This window comes from Amphimedon queenslandica, unplaced genomic scaffold, assembly GCF_000090795.2.
Source record: "Amphimedon queenslandica unplaced genomic scaffold, v1.1 AMPQUscaffold_13492, whole genome shotgun sequence".
In the NCBI taxonomy this organism is placed as follows: Eukaryota; Metazoa; Porifera; class Demospongiae; order Haplosclerida; family Niphatidae; genus Amphimedon; species Amphimedon queenslandica.
In genome coordinates, this window is record NW_003546272.1 from 425,235 (window position 1) to 450,452 (window position 25,218).

The 25,218-nt window shown below is 35.9% G+C and overlaps 5 protein-coding genes across 5 annotated transcripts in view; 2 read left to right on the forward strand and 3 right to left on the reverse strand.

Moving 5' to 3' along the window:
• Window positions 1–48: 48 nt before the first annotated feature.
• On the forward strand, window positions 49–6,298 carry LOC100636820 (uncharacterized). Its single transcript, XM_019993568.1, has 24 exons — window positions 49–357; window positions 453–541; window positions 704–810; window positions 872–935; window positions 991–1,057; window positions 1,114–1,193; window positions 1,444–1,513; window positions 1,664–1,850; window positions 2,130–2,221; window positions 2,316–2,423; window positions 2,475–2,556; window positions 2,610–2,736; window positions 2,948–3,084; window positions 3,819–3,881; window positions 3,959–4,021; window positions 4,072–4,114; window positions 4,205–4,389; window positions 4,502–4,573; window positions 4,633–4,672; window positions 4,825–4,928; window positions 4,990–5,041; window positions 5,165–5,280; window positions 5,333–5,562; window positions 5,838–6,298. Exons 1-24 carry the CDS (start codon window positions 90–92, stop codon window positions 6,122–6,124), a joined length of 2,733 nt encoding a protein of 910 aa, XP_019849127.1. The 5' UTR covers window positions 49–89; the 3' UTR covers window positions 6,125–6,298.
• Window positions 6,262–8,035, reverse strand: LOC105316851 (uncharacterized). The gene is made up of 12 exons (XM_019993570.1): window positions 7,926–8,035; window positions 7,755–7,864; window positions 7,627–7,708; window positions 7,474–7,575; window positions 7,259–7,399; window positions 7,162–7,204; window positions 7,030–7,112; window positions 6,923–6,981; window positions 6,817–6,871; window positions 6,716–6,766; window positions 6,591–6,668; window positions 6,262–6,537 (listed from the first exon to the last, which is right to left on the reverse strand). Exons 1-12 carry the CDS (start codon window positions 8,003–8,005, stop codon window positions 6,303–6,305), a joined length of 1,119 nt encoding a protein of 372 aa, XP_019849129.1. The 5' UTR covers window positions 8,006–8,035; the 3' UTR covers window positions 6,262–6,302.
• Window positions 8,036–8,137: 102 nt separating this feature from the next.
• On the forward strand, window positions 8,138–11,333 carry LOC100636945 (L-asparaginase 1-like). Its single transcript, XM_019993569.1, has 13 exons — window positions 8,138–8,338; window positions 8,396–8,522; window positions 8,728–8,965; window positions 9,051–9,134; window positions 9,241–9,367; window positions 9,418–9,530; window positions 9,590–9,775; window positions 10,006–10,239; window positions 10,301–10,396; window positions 10,533–10,696; window positions 10,783–10,866; window positions 10,977–11,076; window positions 11,128–11,333. The coding sequence occupies exons 1-13, from the start codon at window positions 8,155–8,157 to the stop codon at window positions 11,185–11,187; spliced, it is 1,797 nt and encodes a 598-aa protein (XP_019849128.1). The 5' UTR covers window positions 8,138–8,154; the 3' UTR covers window positions 11,188–11,333.
• A 183-nt stretch (window positions 11,334–11,516) lies between these two features.
• Window positions 11,517–21,843, reverse strand: LOC105316852 (uncharacterized). The gene is made up of 38 exons (XM_019993571.1): window positions 21,418–21,843; window positions 21,021–21,329; window positions 20,330–20,755; window positions 19,952–20,254; window positions 19,513–19,839; window positions 19,197–19,463; window positions 19,073–19,126; window positions 18,881–18,992; window positions 18,603–18,832; window positions 18,133–18,483; window positions 17,769–18,038; window positions 17,639–17,704; window positions 17,294–17,584; window positions 16,970–17,235; window positions 16,634–16,856; window positions 16,446–16,549; window positions 16,259–16,378; window positions 16,123–16,183; window positions 15,963–16,073; window positions 15,819–15,913; window positions 15,503–15,730; window positions 15,365–15,433; window positions 15,178–15,295; window positions 14,980–15,120; window positions 14,850–14,928; window positions 14,699–14,798; window positions 14,580–14,623; window positions 14,387–14,525; window positions 14,235–14,341; window positions 12,983–13,094; window positions 12,750–12,903; window positions 12,611–12,695; window positions 12,493–12,559; window positions 12,321–12,424; window positions 12,098–12,224; window positions 11,929–12,045; window positions 11,836–11,881; window positions 11,517–11,774 (listed from the first exon to the last, which is right to left on the reverse strand). The coding sequence occupies exons 1-38, from the start codon at window positions 21,815–21,817 to the stop codon at window positions 11,554–11,556; spliced, it is 6,444 nt and encodes a 2,147-aa protein (XP_019849130.1). The 5' UTR covers window positions 21,818–21,843; the 3' UTR covers window positions 11,517–11,553.
• Window positions 21,844–21,910: 67 nt separating this feature from the next.
• LOC100637072 (protein SDA1 homolog) overlaps window positions 21,911–25,218 on the reverse strand; it is a 5,264-nt gene continuing 1,956 nt past the window's right edge. The window contains exons 6-20 of the mRNA XM_019993493.1: window positions 25,186–25,218; window positions 25,105–25,139; window positions 24,949–25,006; window positions 24,051–24,128; window positions 23,917–24,006; window positions 23,773–23,845; window positions 23,391–23,494; window positions 23,226–23,283; window positions 23,110–23,168; window positions 22,981–23,057; window positions 22,826–22,900; window positions 22,633–22,732; window positions 22,420–22,578; window positions 22,148–22,315; window positions 21,911–22,010 (exon numbers count right to left, since the gene is read on the reverse strand). Coding sequence (XP_019849052.1) covers window positions 21,963–22,010; window positions 22,148–22,315; window positions 22,420–22,578; window positions 22,633–22,732; window positions 22,826–22,900; window positions 22,981–23,057; window positions 23,110–23,168; window positions 23,226–23,283; window positions 23,391–23,494; window positions 23,773–23,845; window positions 23,917–24,006; window positions 24,051–24,128; window positions 24,949–25,006; window positions 25,105–25,139; window positions 25,186–25,218 — 1,215 coding nt within the window. The 3' untranslated portion in view covers window positions 21,911–21,962. The remainder of the gene's footprint in view (window positions 22,011–22,147; window positions 22,316–22,419; window positions 22,579–22,632; window positions 22,733–22,825; window positions 22,901–22,980; window positions 23,058–23,109; window positions 23,169–23,225; window positions 23,284–23,390; window positions 23,495–23,772; window positions 23,846–23,916; window positions 24,007–24,050; window positions 24,129–24,948; window positions 25,007–25,104; window positions 25,140–25,185) is intronic.

Sequence of the window (25,218 nt, forward strand, 5' to 3'; positions counted from 1 at the left end):
GTTTTTTATTATTTATATAATTTTTAATGGAAATTATGATCACAAATCAAAAGCATAATGCACAAAGCGAAGCTTGGCTTAATTAATTGATGGGGTGTGTCTTTATTAATTTAATTAGTACAGCAATGGAAGATGAAAGAGAGTTGTCTCGGAGTGAGTCCGGCAGTTGTTATAGGAACGCAAACAATTACTATCTCCTTCTCTCTTACTCATCTGTAGGGAAGACTCGTAAGGATGAAGGAGTTTCTTTGGCTAGGCCGCTAGAACTATTCACGAATAGTAAAGGAAGGACTTACGTTAAGTTCACTCTCGATGGCCTCGACTGGTACTCGTATCCACTTCAGAAGAAAGTGTCAAGTAAGGAGAGCTGATTCACAGCAGTCTCTCATGTATAGCTGGCTTTTGTTAACTTTTAATGTGTTAAAATTGAGACATTCCGTTTTATCTTGTAGCTCAACTTGAGCACAGCATGCTCTTCAAGTTTGGAGGAGATCCGACCATTGCTGTCCAAAGTGTCCTGTTTGCTCACGGTTTTACTCGAGTGAGTGTTGATACCTTTGTGTGAAGTTTTAATGCGAAATCGTGTTAAGATCAGCACTGTTTAGTTGCATTATCAAGTTTATACTGAGTTTCCCTAATTTAATTTTGTATCAATATAATGCGATTGACATTGATTTGCACTGTATGCACTACTCCTCTTCAGGTCAGAAATGAGTCTCCACTGTTCAATATATTATGGACTTGGACTCACCCTAATTTGTCTGTAGTCAGGAATCTTAAATGGTTTCAGCGCATCAATCACTTCCTGAGGTATAATTTTGTGTAAACACTCAACTCATTATGTATGTACAATGAACATTGTGTACTGTAGGTCTGAGCAGATCACTCATAAAGATTATTTATGCATGAATGTCCAACGGATGCAAAAATCAAAGGTAAAAGAAGAGGAAATGTAAAAGAGAAAGCTCTAAAGTTATATTTTATCCTCAGGGTTTCAAGAACTTTAATATTATACCTCAGACTTTTGTTCTTCCTTCAGAGATGCCATATTTTAAAGGTATGTCATCTTTATAATAAGGTTTAATGTTCTTGTCTTACTTATGTACATTTTAGAAACATTTCGCAAGGGAAGTGTGTGGATCGTAAAGCCGTGTCATTCATCGCGTGGTAGAAGAATATATCTCATTAATAACGTAAGTGTCAACATAGTTACATGTTAGAGGTGTCAAAATATTTTAAGATTTTGTGTTACATTATTAGTAATTTGCAAATTTTGCATCGAGATATATATCCCTGGGCTATAGTATTGTTACACATCAAGAATAAGAATAAATATATACATACATGCATATGATGTACATGGATGTGTACATGTATTTACATGGATGTGTACATGTATTTACATGTCTGTATATATTGACTTGCTCTTTCTCCTTCAATCAGCCTAGCCAGATATGTTCTGTTGAGCCAGTTGTTGTTTCAAGATACATTGATAATCCTTTGTGTATTAACGGTGAGTAAGGTACACATGTAGCTGTAGTGCTATGGGATAAAGGAGAGAACTGAAGGAATGGGTTGAGAGAGAGAGAGAGATGATGCAACTTAATTCACTTAAACATATACGTGTAGCAAGAGAGTGAGAGCTACTTTTTTATTTCTTTAGGGTTTAAGTTTGATTTGAGATTATATGTTGCCGTGACCTCCTACGATCCTATAAGGATATACTTGTACAGCGAAGGACTCGGACGATTTGCAGCCGAACCATATTCGAAAGAGGAAGAGAACCTCACCAATCTATACATGCACCTCACCAACTACAGCATCAACAAGACACATCCTGATTTCATCATGTAAGAATTTCGGTTTTAAAATCCTGTTTGGCTTCGTCACCATGCTTTATATGTCTTTGACGCTTATTGTGACTCATTCTGTCACACTAGCACTTTGTATGGCAGCAGACACTTTGAATGGTATTGTGTGCTACATTTTGATGTTACCACCTGCTCCATGCAAACTCCACTAATTCATGCACTCATAAGCACATTCCCTTTGTGTGTCTTTGCCAAAAGACAATTGACATTACAAGTTAAAGTGCTCATTCCATTATCATTGATTAATGTCATTACTAGGTCACAGTCAGAAGAGGTTGAGAATCATGGGAACAAGTGGAGTCTCAGTGCCATATTGAATCATCTAAGAAGAAAGGGTTACAATATACAAGGTTTGTATGTGTACAAACTATTGGGGCATACATGGGTGCATTGTGACTTCAAAAACTAACAGAGAATAAGTAACTCATTATCTCTTTCTCTCAGAACTTATGATGTCTATAGAAGATGCTGTCATTAAGACAATAATTAGTGGAGAAGTGCCAATTGCATCTGCTTCAAGACATTTCCAGCCATATAAAGCAAACTGCTTTGGTAAGATAATGCACTGTATGGATTCCTATTTATTTCTCTATATAAAAATAGAATTGTTTGGTTTTGACATTTTGATTGATGAATCGCTTAAGCCTTGGATACTAGAAGTAAACCTTTCACCATCTTTGACCTGGTACTGTACATACATAATATACTGTATAATATTTACGTGTATATACATTATAGCGACAGTCCCTTGGATTTCAAAATCAAGTCAAACCTCATAACTGATTTAATGTCACTGATTGGAATACCAGTACAAGACCCTAATCCACCGCCACCTCCACAGACAGCATCACAATCAAGCATCAAAGTGAGTGTATTACTACTAGTAATGTAGCCTTGTATTCACACTATGTATAGCTTTGTACACTAACACCGTTATGTACTTTATAAATGTACATGTACTTGTACACTGTGCCTAAAGATTAGTGTACAATGTAGCTCTTTTCATAATATACTTATTCTATGCACTAATAGGATGTTACTGCATGTATATACATGTGTTTCTTATTGAATTGTAGCTAGTTAGGACTGTGAGACGAATGCCATCAGTTTCGGTTGAGGAGCAACAAGTTTTATCATGCACTGTTGATGAGTACAAGAGGAGAGGTCATTTTGTTCGTATATTTCCATCAGAAGACAGCTGGGAGTTATATGGGTGAGTGCAGGTTTTACACAAAGCATGCTTAATGGGCTAGCTAAAAGCAGCTTGGCTTTTAGATTAACTTTTTAAAATTCATAAAAAATCTAATTTTGATTGGAATCAGCTCAAACTTTCTACACAGCATAAGAAAATGTATATGTATCAGGAAAAAATATAAAAATAGAGAAATCTCTCCTTTTCATTTTTGGCGAAATTTGCTCGGAGACCCTGTACTATAGTACAGGGACTTTGACCTGATTTTGGAGCAACTTTAAAAATTTGTAAAAAATTCAATTTTGATCGTAATCAGCTCAAAGTTTCTATACAACGTAAGTACATGTATATGCATCAGAAAACATTATAAAAATGGAAAATTCTCTCCTAGTCATTTTTGGTAAAATTTGGCCAACAACCCTGTACTATAGTACAGGGATTTTGGCCTGATTTTGGAGCAACTTTAAAAATTTGTAAAAAATTTAATTTTGATCAGAATTAGCTTAAACTTTCTACACAACATAAGAACATGTATATGTATCAGGAAAAAATGTAAAAATAGGGAAATCTCTCCTTTTCAATTTTGGCAAAATTTGCTCAAAATTTAGCAACATAAGTACAGTGCACGTGTATGCAATAGAAATATTAGGAAAACCATTACCCTGTAATAAGAAGCTGAGCACTATGAGTTGTTATTATTGTTGTTTTGTTGATTATTATTGTTTTTGTTATTATTGTCATTATTATTCATTTAGAGCATTTCTTGAGAACAGGACGTCATTTAATTTTTCACTGTATACCCACATTTATCCTGACAAGTAAGCAATGCAATGTCTTACTCATCATTCATTTATATTATATACTCTGATTTCTCCATTCATTCTATGTATACTAGCCTTAGTAAGATGAAATGGCCTCCTCATTCGACTACTTCTATCACTACAATGATTGCTAGGAGGTTTGTTGTACATTATATTTACATGTAATTAATGCTATTATGTTTTTTAGAATTAAGAAAGGAGCTCAGATACATATATTGTCACCAGATAAGGTATTGTACATGTACATGCACATGCAATTTTATAAATAACCTGATAAAATAATAAGCAAAAGTTTTAAGCATTATCTTAATCATTATTAGACTAATGATGTTAAAGGATTGAGTGCAGTGCATAGAGTGAAGCTTTATGCCAGTCCATTGCAAGGTAAAGGGACCAACTGCTCCTGTCTGTCTCCCCCAACCTCTGATGAAGAAGACTTTAACACCACCAATTATAAAGAGGATGAAACAATTTATAGATCCTCTTTGTCAGTTCCTTCACTCAAGTATGAATATAATCAATTACATGTATAGTAATACGTATTAATAATTAATGTTGAGTCTACCAGAATTTTTAAAATGTTTTTATTGCATTTCTTTTCTCTATGATGCTTTCAGTCGTTATCAGGTGAGGTTAATACTCACTGCTTACTTGGAGAAGGTTTATGACAAACTCTTACACCATACAAAGTAAGTGCTAACTGTGTTGTAGCTACATATAATCTCCTCACTGTGTTCATGTCTTGCAGGAAGGATGCAATGCTCAAGAGCTCAGACACTTTTGAAAAGGTATTAAAAATTTGACTACTCCTACAAAATTGAAGTTTAATTTGCCAAATTTTTAAATGCTAATTTTCTAATTATTATACATGTACATCGTATTCTCATGCATGTAGCTCTTATATTGTTATATTTATTTCTTTTTATCAATAAATTCACAGAATCTTAATGTCATTGAGAGGTTTATAAGCAACGTAAGTCAGAACCTAGTCTCCCACTCGAGTACCAGTTTACCATTGAGACACACCTTGCCACTTATTGTCAGGTCAGTCATAAAACAATAAAGAATCACGTCACTGAGTGAATGTAATTTACACTTTGTTTAGGTGTAAGATGCTAACACAGATACTGATGGATCTGATATTCTCATATAGAGCTGTATGTTAGTTTACATGTACATGTATAATGTTAGTATGGCTAAATATCATTGACTCTGTGTAATAATCAGATTGTAATGACAATGATACTTTTACCAGGCATTAGCCTTTTAATGTATTCTAGGAGACAACTGTTTTAAGGGATAAACTCAGTGATGATGCTATTGGCAATGTTGATGGTTGCTGTTGTGAAGATGTCATGTCAGATAATGCCATTGAGTACTTTATCTCAACTGCAAGGTATTTTTTTTAATTTTGTCATGATTGTTCATTTTTTTATTTCCGCGTAAAGTGAGACGCAGTTGGAGAGGGTTTTGCGTGAGATAGCAGCCACGATTGATTTGCCGCTAGTTTTTAAACTTTCAGACAATCTCAAAGTTGCTCATTCCGCAAGAAGAGCTGAAGCTCATCCTTTGAAGTTAGGAAGACCAAAAAAGCGATCGCTATCAGCTGGTGCTCCTATCAGAGATACACAGCAGCAGCAGTTTTCCTTTAGAAGATGTCAATCAGTTTTACCTTCAGGTACAGTATACTATCAATTAGGGAATGTGCTAGTTCTAGTAAACTTATATGTATATGTACATGAAGCAGCAACATTTGAAATGTATGAACTATGAATATGTACTTCCATGAAGTAGGAGGGAATTGTCAATTTTTATGATTTTTTCTGATGCATGTATATTTTGAAAGTTTGAACATTCCACTTACATGTAATTGATGTACATGTACATGTATAATAAATAATCTTTGCTATAGATAATTTTCATGTACTTACTATCATGTTTTCAATAATGTAGCAACTAGGGCTGGTCTGCAAGAATTATTAAAGCCACAGATAAATTACCTAGTCAGCGACAGGACTGTTTCATCACTGCTGAAGAAAGGAACCATGACAGAAAGATCTTCGTATAAATTCATGCAACAGGGATGCAAGAGATTATATAGGGATTTTCAATCACTACCTCTCCTTGTTAAACCAGATGACTCTGCAGGAGCATCAAGTAGACCAATGAGACCCCAAAGTAGCATTTACAAGCAGAATCTATTGTCAGATCCAATAGTCAAAATAAAACATATGCATTGAAAATTTAGTTACGCGTACATGTACATCCACTTCAGTTATAAATCAACTTTATATGATCATAGTAATTGTTGTTATATCATTATCTGCTTTGGTTGTTATTTATCATTATTATTATTGTTGTCATCGTAGTAATTTAATATAATTGTTGGTAATGTTGTTATAACCAGAACAAAAGCAATCAAAACAAATCAGAATCAAAGTCAGTGTTATCATCATTAATGATGCCATCTTCGTCTACCATGATGTCTCTAGCATTGCTATGGACAATGGGGACTTCTGCAGTTAAACTGTCACTTTCATTGATGCTCTGTCTCGCTGCTTCCTCGTCTTCGTCTTTTACGATAAATTTTAATGTCTTTGAGTCATAATTTGATTTAGGTTGCCCAATAATGCCAATGTGGGTGAAGACTAACCTGTATACATATTGCATTTTGTAATGAGGTTGCAAAATGAATACAGTACTTACTCTTCTTTTGGCAGGGTTGTTTTTAGCTTAACTTCTTCTGTGGGAGGATACAGGACCTTGAAAATAGGAGATCTTAGCCTATAAAGCTGTAAAATTAGAATAATCTATAATATTGATGTATATACCGTGGTAGTAAACCACATGATGGACGACTGCTGTATATTTTCCATGTAAGACTATAGTGTAAGTAAGAAAGTGTGGTAGTTTGTCAACATAATTTTCTTACTGTTCTGAGGGAACATTTTCCTTCTTAAAATATATTTCACTGTCTGATTCTTCATCTATTTATTATAAATCACTAATTATTACAATTGCAAGTAAATCTTAATAACCTTTGCTTTTTATACAAGGAACAGACAGATCTTTATTAAACGCAGTAGTTCGAAGAAGACTATTGTGTGGGTACTATACATAATGTCTTCTATGCAATTAATTATACCTTCCTATCACACTGTGTATCGTATTCCAATGATCATAATTAAAAGTGATCCATGTCACAAATATAGCAAATTCATATATGGCCTGCAACATTATGCATATAACATGTATCAGGTTGGGGCTCTAACTTTACCTCTTGTAAATGTTGGTCAAGTTGCCATCTTGAGTATCTCAACCTTCAAATAAATTTGTAAGATTACAATAATCTTACATTCAGACTCAGTGCTAACCTTCCTTGCATAGTATGGTGTGCAAAGTCTATTCCCATTCCAGATATGAGAGAGATGTAAACAGCTCCAAGATTTGATTTGGCTTGATCTAGGTTATTTGAAGCTATCTCAAGCTCTTTACGAACAGTATTACCCACAGAACTGGTTTAAGAAAGAAGATAGTGAAGATTACATAATGCTAAAGCTACACTGGTAGATATGCATCTATCTATTACTCGTTGTCCTCTAAAGCTTGATTCCTAGATATTTCCTGGTGCTGCAGATAAAATTGAAAGTACTCCAATATTCTCCAAAGGAACTTATCAAAAACTTCTGTTCTACAGAGTGGAGGCAGGGATATGATGACAGTTAACTCTCTATATATTTACTTGTAGCACAAGTCAAAAAGCCTGATAGACTTGGCACTCATTGAATCAAGGAGCTTTGGATTCACAAGCCTCAGTGCAACAGCTATGGAAAAGAGGAATCATTATGTCTGCATGAATGAGCTGTGTACTTTTGACTTCATACAAAGTCACAGGTGTGTTTGGGTCTTCTTTATCTATAAATTCTACAGATCCAGGGCTTTTTACAACGGGGACATCCAGCAATAGCAGGCTCTTTGTCCTATTTATGCACATAATTACAGTAGTGCAGATTTATGCGATTATGCCCATGGCAGGCTTACTTTTCAAAGTGGAGCTCTTTGGCCGAGTTGTTCCAGTACCACTTTCCTTGCTTCATGCTACTGGTGGTAGTAGCAAACATGTTGATTCTGTGTATTAGTGTTTTGAGCTCTGCAACTGTGCAAGATTAACACCTACAGCAAGCTGTGTACTATGCAAACTAAGGTGTGGCAATATCACGTGACAAGAATGAAACGACGCGCCCGTTTCCCCGGTAAAAAATAATTAATCATGGGCCACACCTTCGACACACCACTAGCTCGGCAGTCGGCACTACACGACACAGTTGCAGTAAAAATGAGTGAGTTTTTGTGGAAGAAGGAAGACCTGGCTGGTTCTAGTCATTCAGAAAAGAAAAGGAGAGTACTAGTCTTATATACTGGTGGAACTATTGGCATGAAGTGGACGGAGAAAGGTATTTTATAACCAAAACCGTTTAATATGCAATAATTTAATAAGTAATGATGTTCAGGGTATTCACCTGTGAAGGATTATTTTGAAGACAAGATACAGACGTATCCAATGCTCAAAGACACCCAATACGTCATTAGTAGTCTAGAGACGGAGAGATTTGAAGGAATCAAACCAATACCACTACCGTAAGATGTAGCTATAATACTACAATCACTGGAGAGCTGCCATTAATGTTGTTTCAGTATTGTATATGCAATATGGCACAATTAGATATGTACACACTAGATATGACACATTCATATTCTCAATATCTTATTACTATCCTCGTTTACTAGCAGAAATAATAGTTAAGCTCTTTTCCTTTGTTCCTTTCCCTTTGTTCCTTTACAGTTTAACCATTCGTAATTACCGAATACTGTATGGTATAAAGGAGTACACTCCATTGCTTGACTCCAGTAACATGTCAATGACCGACTGGGCATACATAGCCAGTGACATAAGGAAATATTATGCAAAATTTGATGCCTTTGTCATCCTCCATGGAACAGATACCATGGCATACACGGCCTCTGCACTGTCTTTTATGCTAGAGAACTTAGGAAAGACCATCATATTGACAGGATCACAGGTCAGTAATAGAAAACTGTTGCAATACTGTATGTTGTATGTGTACTACATCAAGAGTCCTTTATCTTGTATATATGAACTGTTAGATTCCATTGTCAGAGTTAAGAAGTGATGGAAGAGACAACCTGCTCGAGTCACTGATCATTGCTGGGGAGTTTGTTATACCTGAGGTATATAATGGAGAATGATGAGGATAGAGTTGAGTGAAATTATATGCAATAGACTTGATACTCTTCATTATTACTGCATGTGCATTGGTACTATTAACTTGCATAGGTCCTCCTTTATTTCAATAACAAGTTATTCAGGGGAAATAGAACGGTTAAAATGAACTCGAGTAGACTCGATGCTTTCTCTTCTCCTAATTTCCCTCCCATTGCAAGAGTCGGAGTAGATATAAAAGGTACTGCCATTAATGATGACACCCAGGTATGCAAGTTCCTCTTCTTCTAGTGAACTGGGAGTCAGTGTTTAGGCCAAGCAGTACTGAGAAGTTTCATGTTCATTCAGACATGAATTCAAATGTTGGGATACTTAGACTGTTCCCTGGAATATCAAAAGCAGCTGTGAGTTATCCATCAATTATTATTAGTCCTCATCATTATAGCACTTTTAAAATTTGTAGATCTGTTCTTTTCTACAGCCCCCAATGGAGGGCGTGGTCCTCCAGTCGTATGGTGCCGGTAACATTCCTGACAGTCGTTCTGATATTATTCAAGAATTATCAGCTGCTACCGAGAGAGGAGTCATAATAGTGAACTGCAGTCAGTGCTTCTCTGGTTACGTCAGTGAGAAATATGCAGCTGGACTGGTAAGAAGTATAGATGTATACATGTACATGTACATTACATGCATATCAACTAGCTAGAGTGTTAAAATAATAGCTATGTAAGTACGTACATGTACATAAACTTTTTCAACAGTATCAATAGGTGCATGCACACTATATACAGTATATATTCACAGTATGTAGAAGTTCTTCAACAGGATCAATGCATTTGTGGATACATGTATAGTTACATTGTGTATTTAAATAATTAGATATTAAGAGATGCTAATGTCATACCTGGATATGATATGACTCCAGAGGCTTCTCTTACTAAACTGTCTTACCTGCTCAGTCGGTCTGAGCTCTCACTAGAAGAGAAACGTAAACTAATGGAAGAGAACCTAAGAGGAGAGAAGACGGTCATTAACGAACAGTCCGACCCTCAGTCTTTATTAAACGATACCAATTTATTAAGATCGCTAACAAAACTTCTCACTTCAAACACTGTAGGTTTAAAATTCTCAATCCTTTGTCTCATGTCCCTGTCCCTCTCTTCCTCTTTGTTAGGATGTGAAGCTGTTACGTGAGTCATTATTTCCTTCTCTGCTCTGTAAAGCTGCTTCTGAGGGTGATCTAGAAGCTCTGAAAACACTCAAAAAAGAAGTACTAAATGATTTTATTCCTATTGTAAAGACTACAATAAAAAACACTATTTCTATAAATCCCTTTATCCTTTCTTTTTCTCTGCTATTTAAGAATGTTTGCTTTTGCCTCACTCACTCTCTGTTTCTTCTCTTAGGGAGGTGATGTTGCATTTCCGGACTATACTGGCCTGACTCCGCTTCATTTAGCTGCTAGACGAGGTCATTATGACACTGTTCATTATTTGCTCGTTAATGGAGCCTCGGTACACATGAAGGACTCACTACATCGCACTCCACTACATGAAGCTATAAGTTTTAAGTGAGAGGATGGGGAGAGAGTGAAGAAGGATGAAGTGATGCTTTATGTATTCTTCTTATTTTTGTCTCTCTTTTCTTTTTCCAAAGGCAACTCGATATTATAAAACTCTTAGTACAGACTGGTGCACACATAAATGAGACCCCAACTGAGATTGGCAGCAAACTATGCCTGTAAGAATTAAGAATGCATCTTTATTTCCAAAAAAATTTTAAATCTTTTTCACCACCTGAGCTGCTAATCAACACGTAGAGGTGTAGTAAAATTGTTTTATTTTTTATAGAGCTGCTTCGGTGGATGATGTGAAATTGGTTGAAGCTTGGAGACTGGCAGGAGCTGATATGAACTCAAAAGATTACTCTGGAAATACAGCCAGCAGTATAGTAGGGAAACTGTCATTATGCATCAATTTAAACTTACTATGTTTTGTGTAGGCTCAAGCAGGTTCTCAAGTCTCACAGTATCTGGCTAAAATCAAGTGCAAAGAAAACTAAGATGTTTTATAGTATCCTAAATAAGCAAGTATTTCTCTTACAGTCAGCTGTCGTTTTTAGCAAAACCATTGTTTTTATATTAATCATTGTAATTGTTATGTTACCTAAGGTCTTTGAAAAAATTCCTATTTTGATTGCTCTCATAACCAATTTTGGCATAATGCATGCTTTAGTAGAGTCTTTTGCAAATTTCAGAGCAACTTAAAAAATTTATACAAAGTTTCTACATGTGTATGCATCAAAAAATTATAAAATTCTCTCCGGGTCATTTTTGACAAACACAATCAATAATGATTATTATTTATATCATCTTTACGAATAAAAAGTTTATAAATTAATTATTAAAAGTGACACACAAAAAATTAATCAATCACTGCCAAGTGCTTCTTTTTCTTTCTCCTTTGCCCTTTCACTCAAACTCATTTCCTCCACTTTCTCTTCAGTTGGCATCTTCTTCTCCTCAAGTTGAGCCAATTCAATTTTCTCATCATCACCATCCTCCACTGAAGTATTAGCAAACCCAAGACTACTGGCAGTTGAGTAGTCATTTTCCACTACTGACTTCTTGATTGTCCCCATTGATATTGCTAAAAAAAGAGTGGGTACAAAAAATTGTCAAAACTTGCTTAAAAACTTAACTATACTTACATGATTGTGAATCTTTACTAGCTTTCATTGTGGAGCTTGTAGATATCTGTATACAAGAAGGAGATAGTGGGAATTTGTGTGAGTAATACTTACATAGTTGTAGGTTCTGGTTCGTGATGTTAGTCCTCTCTTCACCTTGTTTATTCTTGGAGACAATTTAGACCAAACCTTATCGCTACGTACGACATGGAAAAAGAAAATTGCAGCACCCTGGGGAACAATGACTCAATCTGTATAGCATTCAAAAGGATTAGGAATAAACCTGTAAAGTATTAAGGAGTGTGAATATCCATGCAAAGGCACTCGTGTTTCTGTTGACAGCCAACAGGCCAAACAACCAAGTCAACCCAAGGAGTGGCAAGAGTACAAGAGATGCTTTTAGTAAACTCCTGTATATAAAGGAAGAATTGAGCTTTAAAACTTGTAATGTACATGCAGTGTTATTCTAAATGTAGCATTACATGTGCTCATATAGGCTCACTCACAGAGCTAAGTCTCTATTAGCTCCAGTTTTCTTTTTAATAGACTTTTGATTACTCCTTGTCTTCCATATGGAATACAATGCTAATACAAGGAAAACTGAATTGATCTGCAAAAAATTAAGCAACGAAAAATGAAATCCAAGCAGTCATAATTTTATGAATAAAACTGACTTACAATAATGATAACTATCATAGGAGCTACAAAGGCCCATATCACTCCATTATCAACCGACAGCCAACAACTGTAATACAAATAGGATACAATTAATATGCTTGAATCCTACATAACTTACTATAATAAATCTCCCTCATCATTCTTGACTCCGTAATTACTGTGACCAGCAGCAAGACCAATGACAACAGGGAGGAGTGGAGGAGCTGAGAAAAAAAGAGAACAATTGACAAGTTTTGTATATTGTAGGCTTTCCTTACCCCATCCAAGTATAAGAAAGAAGTACCATCTCTTAGAGAGTGTGGAAAAGACCTTTACTAGCATAAGGTAAAGCATGACACCCTCACATAACATCCAACAGAACGAGGAGAGGAAGAAGTATTGGAGCAATGCAGCCACAAAAGCACATCCACCCTATACAAAGAAGACATGAGCTGGAGGCTTTAGCAATGTTTAGTTATCATCCTTTCTCTCTCTCTCTTTCTCTACATACTGAGCTGTTTCTTGCTGTTTCCACTCCAACTGCAAATATGAAATATCCACATAGCAATGATAAGGCTAGGTTAAGATGAATAAAGAAATGAACAGACCTCAATAGAGCTTTCCTAATAATAAAAAGAACCAGGATTATATTATAAGCAGAATTTTTGGCATTTTCTTAAAATGGCCGTAACTCGAGAAATTAAAGTTGGAATCAACTCAAATTTGCTACACAGCATAAGGGCATCAATATGTATCAGGAAATGTAATAAAACTTTGGGATGATTCCGGAGCCATTTTTTTGGAAAAACCATGGGCTATAGTACAGGGATTTTTTCAAAATTTTGGCGTTTTCTTAAAATGGCCGTAACTCGAGAAATTAAAGTCGAAATCAACTCAAACTTGCTACACAGCATAAGGGCATCAATATGTATCAGAAAATGTAATAAAAATTTGGGGTGATTCCGGAGCCATTTTTTGGAAAAACCATGGGCTATAGTACAGGGATTTTTTCAAAATTTTGGCGTTTTCTTAAAATGGCCGTAACTCGAGAAATTAAAGTCGGAATCAACTCAAACTTGCTACACAGCATAAGGGCATCAATATGTATCAGAAAATGTAATAAAAATTTGGGATAATTTTGGAGCCATTTTTTGGAAAAACCATGGGCTATAGTACAGGGATTTTTTCAAAATTTTGGCGTTTTCTTAAAATGGCCGTAACTCGAGAAATTAAAGTCGGAATCAACTCAAACTTGCTACACAGCATAAGGGCATCAATATGTATCAGAAAATGTAATAAAAATTTGGGGTGATTCCGGAGCCATTTTTTGGAAAAACCATGGGCTATAGTACAGGGATTTTTTCAGAATTTTGGCGTTTTCTTAAAATGGCTGTAACTCGAGAAATTAAAGTCGGAATCAACTCAAACTTGCTACACAGCATAAGGGCATCAATATGTATCAGGAAATGTAATAAAACTTTGGGATGATTCCGGAGCCATTTTTTTGGAAAAACCATGGGCTATATAGTACAGGGATTTTTTCAGAATTTTGGCGTTTTCTAAAAATAGCTGTAACTCGAGAAATTAAAGTCGGAATCAACTCAAACTTGCTACACAACAAAAGAACATGTATATGTAATAAAAAAACAAAAATAGAGAGTTATCTTTTAGTCATTTTTGGTGAAATTTGGGCCATTTTAAAAGGATTATGCCAAAACCCAGTTGGAAACCCTGATTATAAAGGCTATGCTATACAATCATACCCTTGTATTAGAAAGAAGACAACAGTCACAATAAGGCAAGCAATGGAAATAGCGCAGCCTATGTAGGAGACAACCTTTAGTGCAGTATACTCTGTGGATCCAGTCTCCTAAAAACAAACTATACTAAATTGACTCTAATCATCAATGATTACTGTTATGCTTCCAGAGACGTCAACTAATACAGCAAATGCAGTCAAGTGAAAGCTTTGACAGTAAACAGTAGCTCTTCCAGTGGTGGAATTAACTACACTGGAAACTGTATTAACACCATCTATTGACCACTCTCTCCTCCTATTTGTAATAATTAACAGAGGATTTGTTATAGGTAGAATAAATTGTTTTTACGTTGTATTCCAGTAGACGCATTTGTACCCACTTGAGTTAGTAAACTGAAATAAAAATTAGCAACTTATGAATTATACAGTAACTATGAATGGTATATTAAGATCCTTTTATATACTCACATTATCGACATTAAATCTCAATGAAATTGGAAACTCTGTGTTCCTAGCAATTCCAGCTACCTGTCCTGACCAGACTATAGAGCCAGGCCTTGTATTATTACTATGGAATAATACAACATGTACATGTACATGTACTTAGCCAGTAACTTACAAACTGCTTCCATCAGCTTCTAAGAAATTCTCCAAGTTCTTAAACAGGATACTGACTACAGGAATGGTAGTGTCTCCTCCTTTATAGCAAAACAATAAACAAAGTATTAATTATAAATAATGACACGCACTGTTTCTTCTCTCTCTGAGTAGTTCAGGAGGTATGGAGACTTCAGCCCCTCTCTCTGATGTAAACAGCGTCCCATCAGTGTCACCAGGCTGAGGGAAAACCAATGACTCACTGGCAGCACTGTACTGATTAGCATTGATCACTATAGTTAATGTACAAATGAATCATTCCTCATATACTGACTGTATGCTATACCCACCAATGTTTGGTCTCCTCCTCAGTGTAGTCTCATTCCTAGATAGAGCCAAATATTTCCCATATCTCTCAGCATTGCTAAGGAGCTCAGTACTGCCACGCAGTGTAGTGTCTTGAGGGGCCTGGATAAAGGAAAGAGGGAAAAGAAACAATAAAACTAATGCATGTACATATGTATGTGTGAATCTTACTTGTTGCAGTTGCTGCCATGCTGCCAACTGACTGCTATCCAAAAGACTATTAAAAACCTGGACTAGATTCTATAAACATTGAGAGAATACACATACATGTAATATACCATACAGTACTGTGTACATATCATTACATACCAGTCCATCAACAATTCTGGATATATTATCATTCTCCTCATCAAGGCTATCAAACAGGACATCAATGACAGTGTCTACAATCTTGTTAGTAGCATTAAGTGAGCCAGGGAGGAATAGCTCCGCCGACTCTACAACTTCAGATGTGGAGGTAGCTAGTGTTGAGACCAGCTCAGAGAGAAGTGACAATTGTTCATCAATCGTTATGTTAGCGTCAAGGATTGATTCAACCTGCATGGAACCATCATAATACAATTAATTATTTTAAGTGCAATAAGATTAACATGTACTATTATTGCCAATGATAGACATGCAGTACCTGATCAAGATAATTTTGATATTCAACTGGTAAGCAGTCCAATACATTAGTCTCGCCCCAAACTCCAACAGAAAGACATGCTTTGGTTGCCGTACCTACAAGCACACACTAAATTAATAAGATACAATGTCTGATATCAGTAACCAAGAGTAGCAGCGTCTCCTGGGCAAGGTTGTCTGTCTACTTCACCAACTAGTACATTGGCCCAGGCTATCCCCCATTCAGTGTCAATACCAAAGCCACAACCTTCAAAATCTGCAACAGAATACATTGATTGAGTTATATAGTGCACATCATAACTAACTTTCTAGTATTTGACAAGCAGCGAGATCTTGATTTGGATTGAATGTCCGTCTACAGTTATCCTATACGCCATGAGTATGTGTGTGTACAAATTGAAGTATCTTAAAACACACAGAGACCATTTGACCATGTTGTACCTGTATACAATAATGGAGAGTGCTGTTAGGAGCACAAGAGGTTAGTGGTTCATCAGGGAATGAGTCTCCATCACTATCAACAGTGCACAATCTACCATCACCAACAAACGGAGGAACACACTACAAAATAATGTACTATAATTAAAAGTCATGCATCTCTCTCTTTCTCTATGTCCTTAGTCCTTACCTGACAGACCCCATTATTGCAGTTGCATGGAGTAGTAGCTCCTTCATAGCAGAGATAAGTAACACTTGATGTATTTGTATCCTTAGGTAAGCAAGGACAAGAGGCTACATGAATTGAAATACAAGAATAATAGTGATTGGTTATACCACCATTCCTGTATGTACATGCACATATTATGATGTACTTACATGCAGATATAAATAGTTGGACACCACTCCTCTGTGGTAGGACATAAAGACCTCCAAACTGTGCTGAAGAGGCTACCAGTTGATTTAATTGTGCAGGAGTAGTGTCATTGAATCCTGTTAGCTCCACACGAAATTCTAATAGAGCTGATCCTGTCTCTGTGTATGTCGACTGAAGACTGACCGACTTGTAGGACACATTATAATTCACTAACAGATCTTGAAGCTATGATAAAAAACATGTAATTATTTGTAAGGCGATGATTAAAATTTTTAGAATCAAATCACAAATTTAATTTTCAAAATTAACATTTTATTATTATAAATTAAAAGGCTTACCACTTCAACCAGTACAGAGTCATTAGGAGTAGTTGTTGCATTACTAGTGTCCACTGTCACCCAAACACTAGCTACATTATTTGACTCTTCTCTCAATAGACACGTGGTCATATCGGGAGCCTCCCATCTTGATGCATCAGAGCAGACCCTGGTAGCAAACAACCCCGACTGGAACTGAGGACCAGCTGCTGTACAAGGAACCCTAGCAACTGATCCACTAGGTGTTACAGCCCAGAGTATACCATTAGAAAAATTAGTAGGGCAATCTAAAATAAAATAAATAAAAGTAATTGTACTAATATATAAAATTCAAATTCTACTAACTTTGAATTATTCCAAGTGCTATGCTTTGCGATACAATCGGTTCGCCATTCAACACCAATGTACAAGTATATGTTCCAGCATCATTATAACTGAGACGATTGAGCAATAAAGTGTCTTGCTGATTATTAGTGAACTGACAAGTGGGAATTCCTTCCTCGGTCTCACAGTTCAATGGCTGACCATTGTGCTGCCAGGTAATGAGGAATGATCCTACGCTTGGCTTGCAACTGAGAGGAATTTGAGTATCCAATAATGCTTGGACTACTGGGCCACTTGTTAATAACTGGGGGACTGAAGGTTTATTGTAAGAGTATTACTATCATACACACAGCTATCATGACTTACCTTCAACATTGACAGTAATGGTGTCATTGGGAACTTCAGCTGAATAATCATATTCATACTCATAATCTAAAGCAAATACAAATCACACAAACAAACAAAAATATTTAAGTCCTAATAATGGGTTACTCACCATTGTCCAGGTAAGCAGTATACTGGCCAGCACTCCTAGGACTTACTGATCTTAGAGACAGACTATAATAATAGCAGGGATCATCCTCACATGACTGGTAACTATAATAATTAATGACAGTGCCATTATTTGATGTGAACATAACAGGTATAGCTTTTAAATAGTTGTTGCCCCCTCGACTGTATTCTGCTGCTAGGAAGGATAGAGTAACACTTTCTCCAAGGAAAGCATTGATCACTTTGGATGAGGCTGCACGAACGAATGGGTTTTCTGAAGCAAAGAGATAAAAACAAATTAAAAATAAAATGAGAACACGAGGTTTGCTACACCTTGACTACTTCTCTTTCTCTCTCTTTCTCCTAACCTGAAGTTACTATAAATGATTTAAAAGCTCCACTGACTGAAGATTCACAATAATATCTACCACTAGTCTCATCATGAACATATACATGCAATGTATTCTGGAACTCTCCATTTGGTGAGGCAGTGATCTCATTATTAGGAGATGAGGCATTTACTGTCCTTATAAAACCAGTCTCATTGAACAGCTCCACCTTGAACACTGGATAATGATCACCTTGGACACCAGTGCACGAGAAACTGGCAAAGAAACCATCAGATACTGAACGCTTTGAATTAAAGTAGTATTGAGGAAAATAGTTGACAATTGAGTTATTTGCAACATTAAAGCGAAAATTGGTTATAAATATCCTCTCTATAAATAATTAAAATGAAATATTATAATAATTATTACAATGGAAAACTAATGCATAATTGACAGGATTTGGCATAAAAAATTTCAATTGCAAGCAAAAGTGGAAGCATCAAACTTACCTTGTTCAATATCAACTCTGATTGTTCGAGGATTATAAATTCCAAAATTAGCTCCATCCCTGAATCCACAAGTGAATGTCATTTGAGAAATACTGGCAAGATCCACATCAAAAGCAGAGGAGAATGTAGGGGAAGTGAGATTGAACTCTAGCATGTGATTAAGACCAGGAGGAGAGAGATCAAACTCTGGCACATCAAGCAATGAAGACAAGATTTCATAATTAAAAATCCTAAGAAGGTCATTTATAATTAAGTTCATGCAGTTGAGATGAGCATACTCTATAGTCCAGTAAACAGGAGCAGCTGTCTCATTAGGACTGCAGGAGATATTGACTCTTCTTCCACTTAATGCATACACAGTAGAGGGAGGGAGGGGAGAGAACACAGGAGCTGTTGGATAAATAAAGATATTAAAGTCTGAGTCGCAATATCCTTGTATATGTACATGTACAATGTTAACTAAAACCTACTAATAGCTAAAAATTGACTGGATCTGTTATAAACTGTAGCATTGTTTTGAGTCACTGCATAAAAGAGAGAGCTTGGTAATGTAACATGTACAAGTTATTAATTTTTAAAAAGCAACAAACAAACCTTCAAATGTAGCAATTCCAGTATGAATGACGCCAACAATAAAAGTGTAATTGAACCTATAGCTGAGGTTAGGCAGTGTAATGTTACTCACTGCATAAAATGAGGAAAATTTTGTATCACTTGGTTGAATGCGAATACTGAGCAAGAATGATTGTCCATTATTACTGAATCCTTCAGACCCATATGCATACCGCATGACCAGTGAGACATTAGTACCAATAGGGGCACGAATAAATGAAGGAGCAGTTGCATTAAAATATGGATTACCTATAAAGTATATACTTTAAATAATTAGTCACTTTAAATTGTAACTAACTTAGTGTAGTATAGACCTCAAAGCTCTCTCCACTAGCCCCAGAGCTGCATACATAATACCCAGTATCATTAACATCAAAATTAGCATAATTAATAGTTAGATCTTGTCCGGCTCCTATCACAGAGAGATCAGGAGCTGTATCACTTGTCAGGAGGGTCTCTGGTAGACTGGACACATCCCTCGTACTCCATTGCAACTGCCCGTGACCTTCTTCGGCAAAACAACGGAGAGAGAGGAAAGGAGTATTGAGAGGAAAATAGACACGAAATGAGTTTATGATAGCATCAGAGAATAACTCGTTATTGTTGTTCCATATGGAAACAGGTCCTAAAAAATACATTCAAAATCATAAACATACATAAAATTTAATTCAAAATGATGAACTATAGATCTACTATTCTAGAGTATGCAGAATCAAAATAATGTATAACACACTCACTTGAAACAGATACTATTGTTAATTCTATTCCATTGACTAGTCTGACCAGTCCTGGGTCATAAAGTCCACACTCAATAAGTAATATACCGTATGGCGGGCTAGTCAATGTCAATGTGTGATTCAGACCAGGTGGAGAGAATAAGTATGAAGAATACTGTTCCCATAGGGGGACCCCATTGAAATACTGCCAGCGAATGACAGCACTAGGATTACTGGGAATACAAGTTAGAGTTGTGCTTCCATTAGTGAATGCACTGGATCTTTTAACAACAAGAGTATTATTGAGTGAAGATACAGAAGGAACTAAAAGAGAAATTAAAAAATAATATGAAGATGATCAGTTAATCAAGGTACAAGTCAATCATAAGTTATACTGACCTGATATTGATGAAATGTTAAACGTTCCAACACAAACCACTTCAGGGTTTACAGCCTCAGTATCAGAGCCAGAACCCAAGCTACTGGAATTAGCATCAAAGTAAGAGAAACATACATTATAGAGGCCAGCAGATCCCTGACCAACTGCATCAAATGTTATATACAATGACTGATCATATTCATCATCTTCTATGAGCTGGACCACTGGAGAAGGACCAGTTGAATACATAGGAGAAGATGATGGATCAATTGTTGGTAAATTAGTTGGAGTTGAGCCAGTGGTTGGTACTGAGTTGAGGCTCATAAACTGAACAGAGTCAGTATCAATTGGTCTCTCAGTAAGTATAGCTGCTTTTATGCTCAATGGGCTACCAAGTATAACACTGCTAACTGTATTCCCATTAGGATAATAGACACTTGGAATATCTGCAGTGAATAAAGAAGCACTATAAAGTGAGATTAAATTTCACAGCTATTGTAAGGCTCAAATATGGAATGACAGCCACTATTCACATGCTAACTCACTATTAATATTATCTGCTGCTGATGTAAAATGACTCAACATAAAAGGTAATTTTTAAACATGAAATAAAATGCTCATTTTACAACTATAATATCGATCTAATATCAGCTATATATGGCTATAATATATGGTGTGTACATGCATAAAAAAGCAGCAATGTTTCTTTACCTTGAGCAGTCACAATGAACAAAATAGTGCTGGCATTGAATGAAGAAGAACATGTATAAACTCCAGAGAAATCCAAACTGAATCCTTCGCCAAAACTAGCAGTAATCCTGTCGCCTCCCTGATAAATATTGAGTCCCTCAATAGGAGAGTTCCCATCCAGTTTCCTAGCGTTAAGGACTGGAAGAAATAACTCACTAGGAGGAGACACAGAGCAGACAACATTGAATGGAGTCGCCTGATCATGAACAACATAAATATTACCAAGGACATCAATGTCTTCTCCATTTTCCTGGATGGACAATGTAGGCACTATTGAAAAAGAGAAAAGAATTAATCCACAACATTACTATAATACTGATTAAATATACTCAATAAGTTGTTACTGGTATATACTTACATTGGCCCCACTGTACATACAATGAAAGAGCACAATCATTCAATCCAATGATAAGGACAGCAGGTCCAACATGAAAACCATTAGAACAAGTAATGGTGGAGTTAGATACACCCTCAGTTGATACCACAGAGCACTGGACTCCACTAGCAAATGAATGAGGCCCACAGTAACCATTGGTACTAATAAAGAGAGATGCATTAGATATTAAGAGACTGGCATTGGTCCTGTATATCTCAATGGTAAATGGTGAGTCCTGATATATGATTGAAGGATGAGTAGTATCATCAAGTGAACTGCAGTTGAATTTCTCTTCATTGCTCAGATTGCAGTCTTGGGAGGCAGAAAGATCAAGCAAAGAGGAAGAGACTAAGAAGATGAATAGGAGCAGTGCAGCAGCCATCTTTCACTCCCTCTTACTCTAACACTACAGCATGGCTCTCTTATCACAACTTCGACACTATGCGGATGTGTAAGACATTCAATTAATTGACTGTTATTTAAAAATCATTATTTTAAACACTAAGATACTTAAACTATACAGTCCATTATCTACTGTTCTTTTTTCTTTTAAGTAACGAATTCCTCAATGCAACCTACACATAATAAATACAAGCACATTCTGACAAGGACTTATAACACCATAACTATATAGCATCAAATAAATAATACATAGTTTTTTGTACATACATACATACATACACATACACAGGATAGGAAGGATTATACTTACTTGTTTCTCTCTGAATGACCTCTTCTTTTTGCCGCGGAGGCTTTTCTTCTGCCTCATCATGGAAAAGGGCTTTGATTTCATTTTCTCTTTGTTAGTGGTGCTGCTGGGGGCCCTTGGCTTCTTAGTGAACTTGTGAACCTTGGGACCCACTGCCTCTGGCTTCTTGCCCTATAAATAAACACACACAAATATCACTACATACATACACATAATATATTGTACACATACATACATACATGTATAATGTCTTGTACATACATATTGTATTATACCTTATTCATAAGAGCTGTCTCGGGATATGATAAAAAACTATTCTCTTCCTTGCCAGCATATTCACCCTCTCCATCAGTCTCTCCTCCTCCAGTGTCACTATCACTGTTACCCTCTTCATCATCAGAACCCTCTTCTTCCTCTTCCTTTACCATCTTCCCCTATAAGATACACAATATATTAGTCAGGACTGAATAATACCAAACAGTCCTTACTCTATCTTTCTTCAATAACATGTCAGGATTGACTGTCCTGAACACATTGATGATAGACCTTGCCCCAGCTACTACAGTTTTATTACGATAACTCTTATACCTATAAAAGAATCAAATATTGCTTTCTCAACATTTCTTAATAAAAAATTGAATATGGCGTACAATATACATGTACATGTACATGCATGCTCACTGTGTCAGATCATGCAGTAAATCCTCTGATAGTGCAGTTGGGCATCTAGCACAAACATCACTGATTGTGTGTAGCCTTTAGATTGAAAAGGAGAATAAAGGTAGAGAGATATACATAAAAATATCAAACTGCAGTGTTTTTATTAGATGAATTACCCGAGTGATATTGCTTCGGCAGAATTCCTATCAGTAATAAAATTATTTGCAAGACATCTAAGGACTGGCTCTATAGTCTACACAAAAAGTGTGTAAATATTGTAATAGAGTTAAGAAACCATTCGTTACTTCAGTGGGGACATGCTCATGACTGGCATAAGTGAGAAATGTGAGGAGTAGCGTCACATCTGTCGCAGAAAAGACAGAAAATATAATAATTTAAAAGGTATAGCGGTGAAACTGACGTTTCTGATGAGGTTGCAAGTATCTTTGAAGGTAAGAATAAAAGTTCAGTAATATCAACTGCAATATGGAGGAAGAGGATAAAAAAGGAGAGAGAGAGAGAGAAGGAAGAGAAAAAGATACAGTTTAAATTTAAACTCGAGTATTTTGTCAATATCAATCAATGCCTTGTGTATTCCAATGAGTCTTGATATGAGGTTCATTAACATGACGCGGACGTCAAACTTCTCACGACATCCTTCAAGCTTCTTGTACAACTTCTCAGCAAAATCTAAAAAACAAGGTATAATCGATTAACAAAATTTAAATTTCTAAAATTTCTTCAAAATGTCCAAGAGAGAATTCTAACATGTACTATGGTACAGGGTCTTCAGCCATTTTTTGAGTAATTTTTAAAAATTCGTAAAAAAATCTAATTCTGATCGGAATCAGCCTAAACTGCTACACAACATAAGAACATGTACATGTATATGTATCAGAAAAAATAATTACAATGAAGAATTCTCTCTTAGTCATTTTGGGCAAAATTTGACATGGTAACTTACAAACCTTGCGGATCATGTATTAGATGAATAGCAAGAAATGATGCTTCTGTCTTTGATTTCTTCTTTCTCTTCTGCTTCTAATTAAAACGAAAAATCCAAGACACAAGAATCAAACAATTAAACAGCAATGATACTATTATTTTTATACTTTTAAAACTTTTAGCGTTTTCTCAATTTTCTTCTGCTTTTGTTTCCCCTTTAGTTGCTTAGTATGCACCATCTTCTGACGAATCTCCTCCTACAATAAAATAATAATTAATATGTAGTTATTTTGAGAATCACCTCATCATCGTCATCATCGCTGGAGTCCTCATTCGGAGTACTCTGATTAAGAAAAAACTTCAGAGAAGCTGTGACTACCTTTAAAGATGAGAAATACATTTGCACATGTACATGAATGCAATAATTTCAGTAAATGCATTAATTCTTGTATAGCAACCATTAACCAATGTACATGACTACATGTACATGTATGTAATGTATATGTAGAATGAAGATGGACATAACATGACCCAAAAATCTTTGCCAAAATAAATATTATACACACACACACACACACACACACACACACATATATATATATTGAAAGTTGTTATATAGTTTATTGTACAAAAGCAACTGGCAAAAGACCAACTCATATCAAATAGAATGCAATAACTGGCTCCATTCCTTTATAAGACAATGATTGAGAATGAAGCATGTACACATGTACAATAAAATGAGTGAGGAGTTATATCTGGAACATTCTTCGTCACTTAAGTCATTAACCTCCATATACTATATAAGTACATTATGGAATGCTCTATAATTGCTGATGGCAATGTTATTACAACACAGGATAAAATTACAAATTAGTGTGTAGGTAAATGCAGATCAATGCATACACTTCATTAAATAGCCCATAAAGAATGAATTATTATACATGTAGTAGTCTAATCTAATGCACACAAACAAATGATTTGATGCTAATTTATAAGGTAGTGGAGTTAAAGGGATTGGTCCCCTCCCCACACACACATAAATATATTAATGATTCAAGAGAGAGGGAGAGAGAGAGAGAGTGGGGAGAGAGAGAGAGAGAAAGAGAGAGAGAGAGAGGGAGGGAGGAAGGGAGGGAGGGAGAGAGAGAGAGCAGTATGTGCGTGGGTATAAGAATGACAATATATTACATAATGCTTACACTATGGAATGGTGAGAAACAACCAACTGAAATGATATTAACAGTCTTGGCATCATTCCTATAACAAACACAATCAGAGGCACACACATGAACACCAATTGATGATACCACACAATCATACAGTAAGAAATAACAAACAGATTCAAACCCACTCACCAAACGTGGGATTTGAACAGCTCCACCATCACATCCTATAAATAAAATCTTAAAATTCACATTTTAAATAAGAAGTTGTACCAGTGACATTTGACTGCAGTACCATGGTATCGC

Coding starts and splice junctions, on each gene's coding strand:
- LOC100636820 (XM_019993568.1), top strand. CDS start 90: ATGGGGTGTGTCTTTATTAATTTAATTAGTACAGCAATGGAAGATGAA. Junction 4,022..4,071: donor ACTACAATGATTGCTAGGAG/GTTTGTTGTACA, acceptor TATGTTTTTTAG/AATTAAGAAAGGAGCTCAGA. Junction 4,390..4,501: donor TTGTCAGTTCCTTCACTCAA/GTATGAATATAA, acceptor TGATGCTTTCAG/TCGTTATCAGGTGAGGTTAA.
- LOC105316851 (XM_019993570.1), bottom strand. CDS start 8,005: ATGTTTGCTACTACCACCAGTAGCATGAAGCAAGGAAAGTGGTACTGG. Junction 7,709..7,754: donor GACTTTGTATGAAGTCAAAA/GTACACAGCTCA, acceptor TCTTTTCCATAG/CTGTTGCACTGAGGCTTGTG. Junction 7,576..7,626: donor CTTTTTGACTTGTGCTACAA/GTAAATATATAG, acceptor TCCACTCTGTAG/AACAGAAGTTTTTGATAAGT.
- LOC100636945 (XM_019993569.1), top strand. CDS start 8,155: ATGGGCCACACCTTCGACACACCACTAGCTCGGCAGTCGGCACTACAC. Junction 9,368..9,417: donor AGTCGGAGTAGATATAAAAG/GTACTGCCATTA, acceptor CTCTTCTTCTAG/TGAACTGGGAGTCAGTGTTT. Junction 9,776..10,005: donor AGAAATATGCAGCTGGACTG/GTAAGAAGTATA, acceptor TTAAATAATTAG/ATATTAAGAGATGCTAATGT.
- LOC105316852 (XM_019993571.1), bottom strand. CDS start 21,817: ATGGCTGCTGCACTGCTCCTATTCATCTTCTTAGTCTCTTCCTCTTTG. Junction 17,236..17,293: donor AGCACTTGGAATAATTCAAA/GTTAGTAGAATT, acceptor ATTTTATTTTAG/ATTGCCCTACTAATTTTTCT. Junction 15,731..15,818: donor ATCAAAATTATCTTGATCAG/GTACTGCATGTC, acceptor GGTTCCATGCAG/GTTGAATCAATCCTTGACGC.